The sequence below is a fragment of the Micromys minutus genome (genome assembly GCF_963924665.1).
Source record: "Micromys minutus genome assembly, chromosome: 9".
Taxonomy (NCBI): Eukaryota; Metazoa; Chordata; class Mammalia; order Rodentia; family Muridae; genus Micromys; species Micromys minutus.
Window position 1 is genome coordinate 10,835,497 of NC_137978.1, and position 16,603 is coordinate 10,852,099.

General features: G+C 37.1%; 1 protein-coding gene across 1 annotated transcript in view; it reads right to left on the reverse strand.

Annotated features, from left to right (window-relative positions):
- Positions 1-16,603, reverse strand: part of IFT74 (intraflagellar transport 74) — a 78,337-nt gene that overhangs the window by 15,644 nt on the left and 46,090 nt on the right. Inside the window, exon 13 of the mRNA XM_080920659.1 lies at positions 13,625-13,704. Coding sequence (XP_080776785.1) covers positions 13,625-13,704 — 80 coding nt within the window. The remainder of the gene's footprint in view (positions 1-13,624; positions 13,705-16,603) is intronic.

Sequence of the window (16,603 nt, forward strand, 5' to 3'; positions counted from 1 at the left end):
CCTTGCCTGGTCTCAGTGGGAAAGGATGTGCCTAGCACCACAGAGACTAATGTGCCAGGGTGAGGGGATACCCAGTGGGGCTTCTGTCTTCTCAGGGGAGAAGGGGTTATGGGAAGAGGGACTGTAGAAGGGGGGCTCGGAGGGGGCAGTGATCTGCATGTAAGATGAATAATACATTTTTAAAAAGTAAAAAAAGAAATATCTTATGTAATTTACAGAGACATGGGTATACAAAAAGACTATCCTACAGGCAGAGTAAGTTTATTTTGATATATTCAAAGCTACATATAAATTATAAGTAATTACCTCATGTTAGGACAGTGATTTGGAGGTCTTAAATACTTTACGTGCACATCTATTATATCTACTATCCTGCCATTACCAGATATTGATGTCTATAGTAGATTAATAATCAGATACTATTTGCCATACTGTCTAATCCAAAACTGGGATAATACTGGATTCTACAAATGAAGGTACAGTTTTTAGTAACTACACTCAAACATTCATCATGGGAAAGTATGTGAATGTTACTGCACTGTATTAAGTGTGTCAATCCTATCCTACATAAACAGATTCTCAGAGAATTAGCCCCACCTTATGGATATTGGTAAAACTGCATATTTGGGACTTTGTCCACAGGCTAGAGAGTTTGGAATTGTCATGGAGTGGGTATATTAATTTAACAAAAACTAGGCATTTACATAGCTTGTATTGGTGAGAAACAATATCTACATACTACTTTTAGCTGTAGAAAATGGCTCAATCGTTGTTTGAAATTAACAAAATTAAGATGAATAACTGATTTATTCTGGTTAAAACTTCAGTTGTAAAAATTTATTCTGTATAATACACATGAATGTACACAAATTCTAGGTCCATTTTATAACTAGTAAAGGTAATGGCTTCAACACACATCCTTCTCGGGACTCACTTTATAGATCAGGCTGGCTTCCAGCCCACTGGGACCCACCTGCCTCTGCCTCCAGAGTGTCGGGATTAAAGGCGTGTGCTACTATGGGTAGCTGAATACCCACTTCTAATACTGACTCTTCTCCAAGCCTTCTTAAAACTATAACATAAAGTTGCTGTTTTTATTTGTTTGCTAGCTTTCCTTTTGAAGTACAAACTCTAAAGAAATGGGAACAGGAAAAAAGAGAAGAAATGAAAATTTGGAAATTTTGGAAAACAGAAACAGATGAGTAATTGATAACTAATTTATCAGAACTAAAAAAGCTTCAGCCTATGAATAAAGCTCAAAACTGCATGATTTCAGAAAGTAATCATTTGGTTCACACCTATGAGCCTGTGTTACCAACATTACTGAGATTTTGAGTGCAGCGTGGGCTATGTAGCAAGCACTCAGTTAAAGATTAAAAAGTAGCAATAAAAGATGTTTTTACTTGGTAGTTCAAGCTGTTCTAATCTTGCAAAGATTAGAAGGGCCACACCCCCTACCCCTAAAGTTATGTGTTATTCTGGAGACTGGGTAGGTTTTCAGATCTTTCTGCTCTGCTTTTTGCTCACAGTTCTGTCAACTTGGCAAAAGCAGCTAGCATCTTCAACACAACTGCCTGTGAATCCTGAGCTCTCCCAAAACTTCCTCTCCCCATTTAACAAGTCAGTCCTTTAACATTCAGCACCACACATAGTCTCAGAACACAGACAAACTCACTGTCAGAATATGACATACATGATCTAATTCCTGTTCCCAATTAAAACGTCATGAGTTCACTCTTTACTATCTGGATTCCTACAGGCATCCCGCTCTTAATTCCTACCAGAGTTACAGTATTCCTCAAATGCGCTGGACCATTTCTTCAAACATCTTAAAATCCCTCAGAATTTTAAAAATCCCTCCTATAAATCAATTCCAAAGGTTTAAAGAGCAAATACTAAGTTTTTTTTTTTTTTTTTTTTTTTTTTTTGTAAGTCACAGCCACAATATACTTCTATGATATAAATTTTCTTTTGGGAGGCGATGAAACACAAAGGTACTTGAGGACTGGCTGTTCCGAAAAGCCATCTGTGCGATGTTGCCCGGTCCTGCTCCGCAATCACTGCAGCCACCCACCGCCTCCTCCAACAGCTTTCCCGCCAAAGTGCTCAAACTAATTTCTTTTTTTGTTTCATTTGTAGACATTATATTTATTCTATATATTACCACTATATACAAAACATATAATATATAAAGGGGCTTATGCATGAAATCTGCTTTTTTCCTTACAACTTTATTTGAAGAACAGAGAATACATCTACAGACTTTTAAAAGTATTTTGGCATAAAACTGTATGAATATATTTATGTCAGTACTTAATTTTTTTTAATGCATTGAAATCTTACTAGTTACCATAAGCATAAAGTACATGTAAAACAAAATGTAACATGAAAATAGTCAAAGTTTTCTTGGTGTGTAAAGATTAAACAAAATAATTTTTAAATACCAAAAACTGCCACAAGGCTAACTTCTTAGCTCTTGAGTTATTAATGATTTATGGTCTAGGTGTACCCCACTCTGAGAGGGTGCTATACACTTACTAGTTTTTATTCCTAAAAGGGACTGAGGCTTCCACTTTTTGGCATTTCTTTTGTTTAGCTTCATATGATCTGTGAGTTGTTTCTTGGGTATTGAGAGCTTCCTGGGGCTACTATCCAATTATCAGTGGCTGCATATTATTTCTGTTCTTTTGTGACTGGTTTATCTCACTCAGGATGATATTCTCTAGATACATCCATTTTACTAGGAAGTTCATAGGTCATTGTTTCTAATAGCTGAGTAGTACTCCATTGTTTAAATCTACCAAAATTTCTGTTTCCATTTGTCTACTGAAGGACATCTGGGTTCTTTCCAGCTTCTGGCTATTATAAATAAGGCTGCTATTAACATTGTGGTGCATTTGTCCTTATTGTATGTTGGAGCATCTTTGGGGTATATGTCTAGAAGTGGAATAACTAGGTCTTCAGGAAGGACTATGTCCAATTTTCTGAGGAACTTCCAGACTGATTTCCAGAGTGGTTGTACCAGCTTAAAACCCCACCAACAGTGGAGGAGTATTCCTCTTTCTCCACATCCTCCCCAGCATCTGCTGTCATCTGAGTTTTTGATCTTAGCCATTCTGACTGGTGTGAGGTAGAATCTCAGGGTTGTTTTGATTTGCATTTCTCTGATGACTAGAGATGTTGAGCATTTCCTGAGGTGCTTCTCAGCCATTCGATATTCCTCAATTGAGAACTCTTTGTTTAGCTCTATACCCCATTTTTAATAGGATTGTTTGAGTCTCTGGAGTCTAACTTCTTGAGCTCTTCGTATATACTGGATAATAGACCTCAGTCAGATGTAGGATTGGTAAAGATCTTTTCCCAATCTGTTGGCTGCCGTTTTGTTTTCTTGACAGTGTCCTTAGCCTTACAGAAACTGCAATCTCATTAAGTCCCATATATCAATTCTTGATCTTAGAGCACAAGCCATTGGTGTTCTGTTCAGGAAAATTTCCCCTGTGCCTATGTGTTCTAAGGTTTTCCCCACTTTCTCTTCTAAAGTTTCAGTGTACCTGGTTTTATGTGGAGATCTTTGATACACGTGCACTTGAGTTTTGTTCAAGGAGATAAGAAAGGATCTATTTTCATTCTTCTGCAGGCTGACTGCCAGTTGAGCCAATATCATTTGTTGAAGAGGCTGTCCTTTTTCCATTGAATGTTTTTAGCGCCTTTGTCAAAGATCAAGTGACCAGATGTGTGAGAGTTCATTCTTGGATCTTCTGTTTCATTGATGTACTTGCCTATCTCTGTACCTGCTCCATGTAGTTTTTAACACAATTGCTTTGTAATATGGCTTGAGGTCAGGGATGGTGATTCCTGCAGAAGTTTTCTTGTTGTTGAGAATAGACTTCAATATTCTAGGTTTTTTGTTATTCCAGATGAATTTGCAAATTGTTCTTCCCAACTCTATGAATAATTGAGTAGGAATTTTGATGGGGATTGCATTGAATCTGCAGATTGCTTTTGGTAAGATGGCCATTTTTACAATGTTGATCCTTCCAATCCATGTTCATGGGAGATCTTTCCATCTTCTGAAATCTTCTTCAATTTCCTTTTTCAGAGTCTTGAAGTTCTTGTCATACAGGTTTTTCACTTGCTTAGTTAGTGTCACATGAAGGTATTTCATATTGTTTGTGACTATTGTGAAGAGTATCTTTCCCCTAATTTCTTTCTCAGCATGTTTGTCCTTTGAGTAGAGGAAGGCTACTGATTTGTTTGAGTTAATTTTATATCTAGCCACTTTGCTGAACTTGTTTAATCAGCTGTAAAAGTTCTCTGGTGGAATTTATGGGGTGACTTACGTACACTATTATGTCATCTGCAAAAAGTGATGTTTTCACTTCTTCCTTTCCAATTTGTATCCCTTTGATTTCCTTTTGCTGTCTAATTGCTCCAGCCAGGACTTCAAGTACTATGTTGAATAGGTAGGGGGAGAGTGGGCAGCCTTGTCGAGTCCCTAATTTTAGTGGGATTGCTTCAAGTTTCCCACTGTTTAGTTTGATGTTGGCTATTGGTTTGCTGTATATTGCTTTTATTACGTTTAGGTATGCGTCTTGCATTCCTGCTCTTTCCAAGTCTTTTTTTTTTTTAAAGATTATTTTAAAAAACAAGGATAAAAGAAAAAAATTTTAAACATTTTTGCATAAATGTATACAAATACAATTGTGTCACTGCTTGGCTTTTTTCTTTTCTATTTTTTTTTTAAGGTTTGATACTCATCATTAAGGTCTTACTAGTTACAATGAGCAAAAAGTACATGCAAAACAGGAGGTAACCTGGAATTAGTCAACATTTTCTTGGTGTGTAAAAATTGAGCAGGATGTTTTTTGTTTTTTTTTTTTTTTTTTTTTTTTTTTCTTGAACTTCACACAGTCTGTGAGTTGTTTCTGGGGCAGTCCGAGCCTCTGGGGTTAGCATGCCAATATCAGTGACTGCATATTATGTCTGTTCTTCTGTGACTGGGTTATCTCACTCAGGATGATATTCTCTAGATGCAACCATTTTCTTAAGAATTTGGTTAAGTCATTGTTTCTGATGGCTGAGTAGTACTCCATTGTGTAAATGTACCACAATTTTTGTATCCATTCATCTACTGAAGGACATCTGGGTTCTTTCCAGCTTCTGGCTATTATAAATAGAGCTGCTATGAACATTGTGGTGCATATATCTTTGTTGTATATTGGAGTGTCTCTGAGGTATATGCCCAGAAGTGGAATAGCTGGATCTTCAGGTAGTACTATGTCCAATTTTCTGAGGAATCGCCAGACTGATATTCAGAGTGGTTGTATCAGTTTACAACCCCACCAACAGTGGAGAAGTGTTCCTTTTTCTCCGCAACCTCCCCAGCATCTGCTGTCATCTGAATTTTGGAACTTGGCCAGTCTGACTGGTGTGAGGTAGAATCTCAGGGTTGTTTTGATTTGCATTTCCCTGATGGGTAAGGATGTGGAGCACTTCCTTATATGCTTCTCAGCCATTCGATATTCCTCAATTGAGAATGTTTTGTTTAACTCTGTACCCCATTTTTTAATAGGGCTGTTTGATTCTGTGGTGTCTAGCTTTTTGAGTTCTTTGTATACCTTGGATATTAGGCCTCTATCTCATGTGGAGTTGGTAAAGATCTTTTCCCATTCTGTTGGCTGCCGTTTTGTTTTCTTGACAATGTCTTTAGCCTTACAGAAACTTTGCAATCTCATTAAGTCCCATTTGTTAATCTTTGACCTTAGAGCTTGAGCCATTGGTGTTTTGTTCAGAAAATTTTCTCCTGTGCCTATGTGTTCTAAGGTTTTCCCTACTTTCTCATCTAAGTTTCAGTGTATCTGGTTTAATGTGGAGATCTTTGATCCACTTACACTTGAGCTTTGTACAAGGAGATAAGAAAGGGTCTATTTTCATTCTTTTTGCATGCTGAGTGCCAGTTGGATCAGCACCATTTGTTGAATAGGCTGTCCTTTTTCCATTGAATGTTTACAGCTCCTTTGTCAAAAATCAGGTGACCATATAGGTGAGGGCTCATTTCTGGATCTTCTATTCTATTCCATTGATCCACGTGCCTATTTCTGTACCAGTACCATGCAGTTTTCAGCACAATTGCCTTGTAATATAGCTTGAGGTCAGGGATAGTGATTCCCGCAGATGTTTTTTTATTGTTGAGGATGGATTTCGCTATTCTAGGTCTTTTGTTATTCCAGATGAAATTGCACATTGATCTTTCCAACTCAATGAAGAACTGGGTTAAAATTTTGTTGGGGATTGCATTGAATTTGTAGATTGCTTTTGGTAGGATGGCTATTTTTAAGATGTTGATGTTTCCAATCCATGAGCATGGGAGATCTTTCCATTTTCTGAGATCTTCCTCAATTTCCTTCTTTAGAGGTTTGAAGTTCTTGTCATACAGGTCCTTCTCTTGCTTAGTTAGAGTCACACCAAGGTATTTCATAGTTTTGTGACGATTGTGAAGGGTACCTTTTCCCTAATTTCTTTCTCCACATGTTTGTCCTTTGAATATAGGAAGGCTACTGATTTGTTTGAGTTAATTTTATATCCAGTCACTTTGCTGAACTTGTTTATCAGCTGTAGGAGTTCTCTGGTGGAATTTGTGGGGTCACTTAAGTACACTATCATGTCATCTGCAAAGAATGATGTTTTTACCTTTTCCTTTCCGATTTGTATCCCCTTGATCTCCTTTTGCTGTCTAATTGCTCCAGCCAGGACTTCCAGTACTATGTTGAATAGGTAGGGGGAGAGTGGGCAGCCTTGTCGAGTCCCTGATTTTAGTGGGATTGCTTCAAGTTTCCCACCGTTAAGTTTGATTTTGGCTGTTGGTTTGCTGTATATTGCTTTTATTATGTTTAGGTATAGACATTGGCTTCCTGTTCTTTCAAGGACTTTTAACATGAAGGGGTGTTGAATTTTGTCAAATGCTTTCTCAGCATCTAGTGAGATGACCATGTGATTTTGTTCTTTGAGTTTGTTTATATAGTGGATTACATTGATGGATTTCCTTATATTAAACCATCCCTGCATCCCAGGGATGAAGCCTACTTGGTCATGGTGAATGATCATTTCCATGTGTTCCTGGATTCGGTTTGCAAGTATTTTGTTGAGTATTTTTGCATCAATGTTCATAAGTGAGATTGGTCTGAAGTTCTCTTTCCTTGTAGGGTCTTTGTGTGGTTTAGGAACGAGGGTTATTGTAGCCTCAAAAAATGAGTTAGGTAGTATTCCATCTGATTCCATCTTGTGGAATAGTTTGGAGAGTATTGGTGTTATGTCCGCCATAAATGTCTGATAAAATTCTGCACTGAAACCGTCTGGACCTGGGCTTTTTTGGTTGGGAGGCTTTTGAGAGAGTCAGCCTCTGCTGGTAGGCTTCAGGTGTCCTGCTGCGAGAAGGTAGGTTAACACAGACTGAAAAATTGAAAGCTACTTGATTCTGTGACAGAATTGTTTAGAAAATTAATAAAATTTTTTTTGTTTTAAGGATTGTATAAAACATTAATGTACAAGTCAAGTTCGTTTTTCAAGTTAGAAGGGAGTATAGAGCTCACCCGAATCACGTGGGAATTTCAGCCGCAGTTTGGAACCAAGATGTACACTAGGCAGAGTGAACACAGAAATATGCCAGGGAAGTTATTAATAAGTGAAAATGTCACACTCCAGATTGAGAGCTGGGCCGATGAAAATACTTTGAACTAAAGTCCTGGTTTTACAAATTGCTTACTTATAGATTTATAATTGATAGTAAGTTAGTTTGTTTGTCAATTATCCCACTAAGGCCACATGGCTCATCAGATGCCTGCTAATGAGGGTTTGTGCTTATTAAAATTACCACAGAGGCTCATATTCTCTTAACATGTGATCACTAGGATTTGAGTTGATTTCTTGACATGACAGATTATTAGAGGCCTAAGAATAAGATCATACAGATTTTTTTAGGTCATTCATTTGTTTTTCATGTTTTAAAATTTCAAAATGTGTGATGTTGAGTTTTGTGTTTATATTATTTCTCTGAGAAAGAATACAAGACACAGATATTCTAGTTGCTGACTAAGGGACACGTTATTTTTGGAGGAAAGGTTTTGTCTTTGTGTTTTTAAAAAGTGTGATTTGGGTCTGTGTGTCTTCCAGAGTTATATGGATTAGATTTGATAGAGGCAGACCACCTGAAAAACTAAATTCAAGAGGATCAAACAAAATATATCTCAATACTAAATGTTTTCTGTTGAGTTTTATGTATATTAAAGAATGTGCAGCTATGATGAAGCTTGTCATCAGAATGCTGAACTGGCCTGATTCCAGACATCAGGGACAACAATCGTCAGTGTGGCTTTCCTTCTTGAGGCCTGTCCCCTACCCCTTTCTAAATTCTCAATGCCCATATATTCAGCTTGAAGAAGCTATGAAGAGTCATCACCCTGATTCTCTGAACTTGGGGGGGGGGTGAAGGTGGTTATTGCAAGGTTGTTTTTAATGAAGAATTTAGAAATGGTCATAATTTAACAGGGAGGAATTAGCCAGAATGATTTATACAGCCATAATCTTCATTTGGTAACTAAGCTAAAGTCATATCTCACATTGGTAAAAATCTTTCTAATAGATACAAAGTTTTGTTTTTATGGTTTTCCGTGGTATAATTTCTTATTGATTTAAAATTGAGATTAATATTATTACTTTAATATAGGTATTGTATCTATATACTACATTTGGGAATGAAGGCTTAAACCCAATCTTATAACTGCTATTATACAGTGTTTTTAGTTGATTAAACATTACTAGTTAAGGGCTGGATAGCAAACTCATGGCTCTGAGTCAATTAAATGGGTGTTTTGGAGACATTTCAATTAAAAATGACTAAGAGTAGTCAAGGTTTAACAGTTCAGAAATACTTTTCATAGTTAGATGGTTTTCAAAAACATCAGAAATCAATAAATTATGACATTTGATGTTATTTATCTTTTGTTGAGATATATCTGCTCCTTACAGTTTCCCTTTTGGTGGATTTAATGAAGGAATTGAGCATCTCTACCTACAGGTGAGGAATACTTTGTGGCTAGGCAGCCACTGGACAGAAACTGCCTATTTCATCTACAGACTAATACTGTCCTGAAAAAGACACATTATGCAGAATAGTCGACTGATAATATTTGCCAAGACAAAATTATCAGCCCTTCAAGATTTCTGAATTTCAAAGTCTGTCAGTGATCCTGGGCCAGGAGGCCGAAGACTTACTCTCACATGTTGCTAACAGGGGACTGCTAGTGGAGATTTGTCTCTACAGCCTGTCTCTGCTCTGGAAATTGTGTTAGGCTTCCTATGTTTTTAGATATTTGGCCATTCTCAGATTTCTGACAGAGCTGAAGACTAATTTAGCTTTAGAGCCTACCCAAGCTAATTAACTTTGAGAAAACATAGTCATTAGAATATTTTCAAGTGGTAATAGTTATACACAGCTTATATTTAAAGGTAAAGTTTTTTTTTCTTTAAAGTAGACAGAAAGGGTGATGTTTAGATTTATGTTAAGAAGATACATGATTGGACAGTAGAGAGGTAGGTGGGGAAAGATCTAGTAAACAGAAGAGGAGGCAGTAGGCGGAGATTGAAGGAAATGGAGGCAGATGTGTATGTTTCTCTTGGCACATTTCTTCATAAATAAGGTTGTTATGAATGTTTTATAAGAGATGGAATTGTAGAAGATCATTTGACTTATCTATATTGGCAAATTATATTATACCTATGGGGGAAAAGGCCAAAGATGAAAAGGATTTTTTCCTTTTTTTTTTTTTTTTTTTTTTGTCTATAAAGTTGCTGTTTGTTTATTTGGCCAGCCTGATGTATGTGTGAAACAACCAAAAATTTTATTTTGCTAAGCTGTTCTTAAAAAAGGAACTTAGATACTGTATCTCAGGCTGTCATTGAACTCTGTATGTTGCCTAAATTACCCTTGAACTTGGAACAATCCTCCTTCCTTAACCTGGGAATTATCAGCTTGTACCAATCAGCTAGGTGCCAGTTGTCCATACTATCTTTGTTTGTTTCCTTTTACCTTCAGCATCAGTTTAAGAGAGAGAAGATTTGTTTTGACTCCTTTTCAGTAGTTCCCATCCATCATGACAAGAGCATGGAGAGCAGAACAGCTCACGTCATGGAAACCACAAAGCAGACAGAGACAACGTCTACGCTTGGGATCCCAGCCTATGGAATGTTGCTACCCATACTTCAGTTGACCTTATCCCCTAAGTTAGTCACCACAGAAAACAATCTCATAGATATGCCATTATGTGCTTTGTAAATCAGACTGAAAATCTAATTAACCATCCCAGGTACAGATGTGGATAGAGACAAAAAATATCTGCCACTTTATTAAAAAACATGAATCCAAGGAAGGGATCCTCTGTAAATTAATAAAATCTAGTAAGTGCACACCTATATCCTAAAATGAGAGGACCCAAAGAACAGATTAGAGCTCAATTTTAAGCTTTAGTTTATTGTTTGTGGATTGTTTAGGGTACCCACAAGCATTCACTCCCAGATGCAGTGCTGCTGAACTAAATTACTAAAGTGAGTAAAGGAGCAGTCCCTGCCCTTGAGGCCTGACAGCCTCAGAAGGAAGACAAATTAAGTAGGCAACGGCAATACATACTGTGCTCCCGTAACATGAAGGACAATTACTCATCTAAACCTGGAAACTAGTTAGGGAAGGAAGTTCAGAGTTATGTTGAGTAGGAGGACCCCAAGTTAAATCTTAAGGGCTAAGAATTTAGTCAGATGAACAGACGAACAACAAACAGTCAATTAAATAGCAGACAACAAAAGCAAACGGTTAGAGCATCAAACCGTTGAATGAAGGGTGATAAGGAGAAATGTACGGTAGCAGAAGTAGGCTGTTATTATTAGATTACTACAGAGCTGGACATGATGGTAATCATGTGTGTAATCCCTGTTTTTGGAGAACAGGTGTGAGGATTGCTGTGAATTTGAAGCTAGCCTGGGCTGTACAATAAGTTCTAGGCAAGCCCGAGCTACACTGTAAGACCTGGTTTAAAGGGGCGGCAGGGCCCAGAGATGACTATGGGATAAATGGAAACTGACAGAGGCAGACTACAGAACTAATATGAAATACAAATTTTGTGCATCATGGTGAACCATATTTAAGCAGGACAAGGACACTATGACATACTTTACACAAATCATTCTTACAGTATTATACCAGAAAAAGACTTAGAAGGGGTAAGAGTGGAGGTGGGATAACCAGTTAGGAGGCTACTGCACTAGTTCAGGCAGAAAGTGACGAGGTCCTGAACTAACAAGTAACCTTCTAACAAGTTACCGTCTACACAACCCCTGTGTTGTTGCAGGAATTAGAACAATCCCAGCAGAGCAGTGGCAACAACAATCACTAATGTATTAATATACTCACCTGTGATGATACACACACACACCTATGTCTATATATTTATATATGCTTATATGACCTGTTATCACTTATACAATTATGATTATCTTATTCTACATTAATAAAAAACAAATATTTGAAACAAACAAACAAAAAAAAAAAAAACAGAAGCAAAAACCAAAGCACTCTGCATTCTAATTACCTTATAAGCACAATTAATAAATAAATTTTACCTCCCAAATGCATCGTTTTAGGAGAAGGAACTAAACACTATACATTATAATTTAGGAAGAAAATTATTGATGATGCAACCTTTAAAATTTCTAAAATAAAAACATCAGATTTCTCAAAATAGTTCTACATATATGAAAAGCAACCAAAAGGAAATAACACAGAGAAAAGACACAAAATTCCATAAGAATCAACTGACAAAAATCACTGTACAAGATTAGTATAAATACTCCTTTTCCCTAGATCTTTTGTCACAGAGTTTCTCGGTTGTGTATCCCTGGCTGTCTAGAGCTCACTATATAATTTAGGAAAGCCTCAAACTCACCGAGACACTCCTGTTTCTGTCTTCCATGCTGGGATTCAAGATGCGTGTTACCATGCCCAGTAACAAGGTGGCACATGCTTGAGGGTCATTTGAGTTGCTCACAGTGAACAATATATAAAGTTATAAAGTAATGCATATGCTAGCTTGACTGAGCCATTTAAACATATACATAGTTCAGAACATGCTATAAACAATAAGTATATATATATCTTGTCAAGGAAACAAACAAGGGAATACATTTTAAAATGAGTGTGACCTTAGTATTTATTATAAGCCTTTGTCCAAAATGCCACTGAAAATACAACCTTTAGTGAGACATTGCCATGACGCTCATTCCCAACCAGAAAGCTTCCTTCCCGAAACTAGTGTTTTTCTGCCTCTACACGTCTTATTAAAGCCATTAGTAACCACATATAAATATAACTATATGTTTCTACGAACATATTTTAATTTCACAAATGGAATACTTTGAATCAGAAAGTCAAGCTTATGTTCAGGCAGTGGAACTAAGACTTTACCATCAGAAAACCTCTGGTCTAAGTCTAGTTTTTATTACCACCTGGGAAAATTAGCAAATTGCTAATTGATCTGAGCTTTCTCAGTTATAAAATGGATTATCTAGTATTCAAAGATTTCTTATAGAGTATTCAAAGATTTCTTATAGAGTATTCAAAGATTTCTTATACAAGTAGGTAATGAATCAACAAAACAAATATTATTTACATGATACACAAAGGCATGAATACTATCTTTCACATCAAAGTAAAGGGCTGGAGAGATGGCTCAGCAGTTAAGAGCACTGCTCTTCCAGAGGACAGTTCAATAACCGGCAACCATATGGCAGCCCACAATTGTCTGTAACTCTAGTTCCAGTGGATCCAATACCATCACACAAATATACATAGACAGACAGACAGACAGACAAAACTCCAATGCACATAAAATTAATAAATAAAATGTGTTTAAAGATTTGTTCAATAAGTAAATATGTAAAAATCAAAGTAAAAAACAAAGTTTAAAAATACTCTTCCCTACTGTGAATGTCTATTATCATCCATTAGTAAATAATCCTGATTTTCCTCTACTAATTGATAACATATAGTTGATCCTTGTTAGTGCATGAACACATTTATTAGTTTGAAGTTAAGCCATGAATTCTTTAAATGGGGAACCTGTACCAAGAATAATCTGGTTGGGAACTATGATGCCCACACTTCTCCCATACACACTGAAGTTTTACCATTAAGACCCTTGGCTGGGAAAACATGAGACAACAGTGCTTGTTTCCTCAGAGCTGAGCCTGACCAGTAAGTCATGGCATCTGGGCTGCTTGTGGTGTTTTTACCTGACTCTCATCTCCTCTAGTAGAGAAAGAAAAAAAAAGAATCCTTTGAAAAACTAGGTACTTATCTTACACAATCGCTAGACTATTTAAAATTTTAATCAAGTAATTAATTTAACACTACTTATAATACTCAGAATATATATTTCAGTTAACTAAATAGAGGAGTATCATAGAGTATTATATTAAATAACAAATACTAAAAAGTCACTAAGGTTATAACTAATATGCATATGTTCAGATATATATTAGCTGCATTTTTAAAAGCTCAAAAATATACCACAAACATTACCTTGGTGTTCCTCTAAATCCATGTCAAGTTGTCTAATTTCTTCACTAAGTTGATTTATTTTTTCCTTTATATCTGTTAACCTGTTAAAATATTAGTGAACTTTAGAAGCAACACAAGGAAAAAACCATAATGAGCATCATCAAACTGAAAACTTTTCTACTATCAGAACATCATTAAAAGATTAAAATAGGAGCTGGCGAGATGGCTCAGTGGTTAAGAGCACAGACTGCAATTCCAGATGCTCACTATCATCGGTAATGGGATCTGATGCCCTCTTCTGGTGTATCTGAAGACAGCTACAGTGTACTCATAAACAAAATAAATAAATAATTTTAAAAAAAGATTAAAATATATCTAATGCAATGTGAGGAATTTTATAAGTCATGGATTTGGTGAATGAATTCTATTTTGAATATATGAATAATTTATTTTATTCAATACCACCAATAATAAATTCATGAGAATGAGCAAAGGACATTAATAAACATCTCTTCAAAGATGATATACACATAGCCAGCAGCACATGAAAAGAAATTCAACACCATAAGCCATCAAGAAATTGCTAATGCTAGAGAAAGAACTGAAATTGCTTAAAGATTTGGACCTCACGAGAAGAACAACATCATCATCAGCCAAGGCACTGAGGTGGAGAGACTGATTGGGAGAATGAGCACCTTCATGGAAACAAGTTGAGGGGGAGGAGGGAGAAAAGTGTGTGTGTGTGGGGGGTCATAACATATGAAATATAAATACAAAGAATATCCAATAAAATTAACAACAACAAAAAAGAAATTGCTAATGAAAGCAAAATGAAATAATAAAGAAAATACGATTTCACATTCGCTGACATGGATGTAATGAAATCATAGATGATATAGTTTTTTTAAAGACAAATGATGCTAAGTAATGAAGATTATAAAAACCTGGACTCTCATACACTGCAGGCAAAAATGTAAAGTGTCTATTTGTATAGAAAATACAGTGCCTAGTATGTAGCCATTTCATCTAGACTAGACTCCAAATTTATAATGTAAAATATAAAGTAACCACTTGAGGGCTGAAAGAGATGGCTCAGTGGTTGAGAGCACTGACTGCCCTGCTAGAGGTCCTGAGTTCAATCCTCAACATGGGATTGTAATCTGTAATGGGATCTGATGCCCTCTTCTGGTGTGTCTAAAGACACCAACCAGTAATTTCATTCTTGAATATTTATATAGGAGAAGTAGAAATAAAAGTCCATACAGAAACCAGCTCACCATTGTTCGTGTCAATATGATTCCTAATAGCCACAAAAGAGGAACAAGCAAGACGCAGAGCGGAGCCTGGCCTACCTGCCAGGTGGAACGACGGCTCATAGAGGCTGAGCAACTGCGATTGGGAACAGAAAATCAGAACTTCTGTTTCCACCCGGAGGCGACTTCCGGCGGAGCGGCGGCTCATAGAGGTTGAGCAACTGCTATTCGGAACAAAAAATTAGAACTTCTGTTTCTGCCCGGAGGCGACTTCAGGACGCAGAGCAGAGCCTGGCCCATCTGCCACCCGGAACGGAGGCTCATAGAGGCTGAGCAACTGGTGGGTGGGAGACCTGGGCTGCAGGGGAGCAGAAAGATCTCTGTGGAGTACACCAGGAAAGTGCACCCCCTGCATTGCCCTGCCCTGCCGTGCCTGATCCAGCAAACAGAAACAGAACGTTGGAACTTCTGCTCACCCCGACGACTCTGAGGCATAAAACAGGGCTTGACCCATCTGACACCTCAACCAGTGGAGAACCAGGGACACAGACCAGATACAAGGGAAAGGTAAGAACATATCACTGACAACAAAATGGCAAGAGGAAAGAGAAAGAGTATATCCCAAGGGAACCAAGACAATCTAGTAACACCAGAGCCCAGCTCTCCCATAACAGCAAACATCGGAATTCCAAACACTCCAGAAAAAGAAGACACAGACCTGAAATCACGCCTCAAGACGCTGATAGAGTTACTTAAACAAGAAAGGGAGGAAAAGCAAAAAGATTCAGAAGCTTTTAAAGAAGAAACAAGAAAAACACTCAAAGAACTCAAAGAACTAGAGGAAAACAGAACCAAAGAAATAAAGGAATGGAAGAGGGAAATTAAAACAGAGATTGACACAATAAAGAAAACACTAAAAGAGATAACCCTAGAGTCAGAACACCAAAAAAAGAAATCAGGAGTCACAGAAGCAAGCATTTCCAATAGATTACAAGAGATCGAAGAGAGAATCTCGGGGGCAGAAGACAACATTGCAAACATAGACAAAACAGCCAGAGAAGATGCAAAAAACAAAAAGCTCCTAACCCAAAATGTCCAGGAAATCCAAGATACAATGAGAAGACCGAACCTAAGGATAATAGGAATAGAAGAGGGAGAAGAGTATCAACTAAGGGGCACAGTAAATATCTTCAACAAAATCATAGAAGAAAACTTCCCTACCCTCAAGAATGAGATGACCACGAGCATAAAAGAAGCCTTCAGAATTCCAAATAGGTTGGACCAGAAAAGAAATACCTCCCGACACTTAATAGTAAAAACATCAAGCGCCCAAAGTAAAGAAAGAATACTAAAAGCAGTAAGGGAAAAAGGTCAGGTAACATATAAAGGCAGACCAATCAGACTCACACCCGATTTCTCAACAGAGACTATGAAAGCTAGAAGAGCCTGGACAGACATCATGCAGACCCTAAGAGAGCACAAGTGCCAGCCAAAGCTGCTATACCCAGCAAAACTATCAATCACCATCGATGGAGAGACGAAGATATTTCAAGACAAATCAAAATTCACACAATATCTGACCACAAACCCAGCACTACAACAAATTATAGGTGGAAAACCCAATACAATGACGGAAAATACAGCCTAGTAAGAACAAGAAAACTCCTAAACAAGAAAACTAAAAGAAGAAAAAAACACAGACACAACTCAACCCAAAAAAGCAATAATGGCAGGAAACAGAAACAAC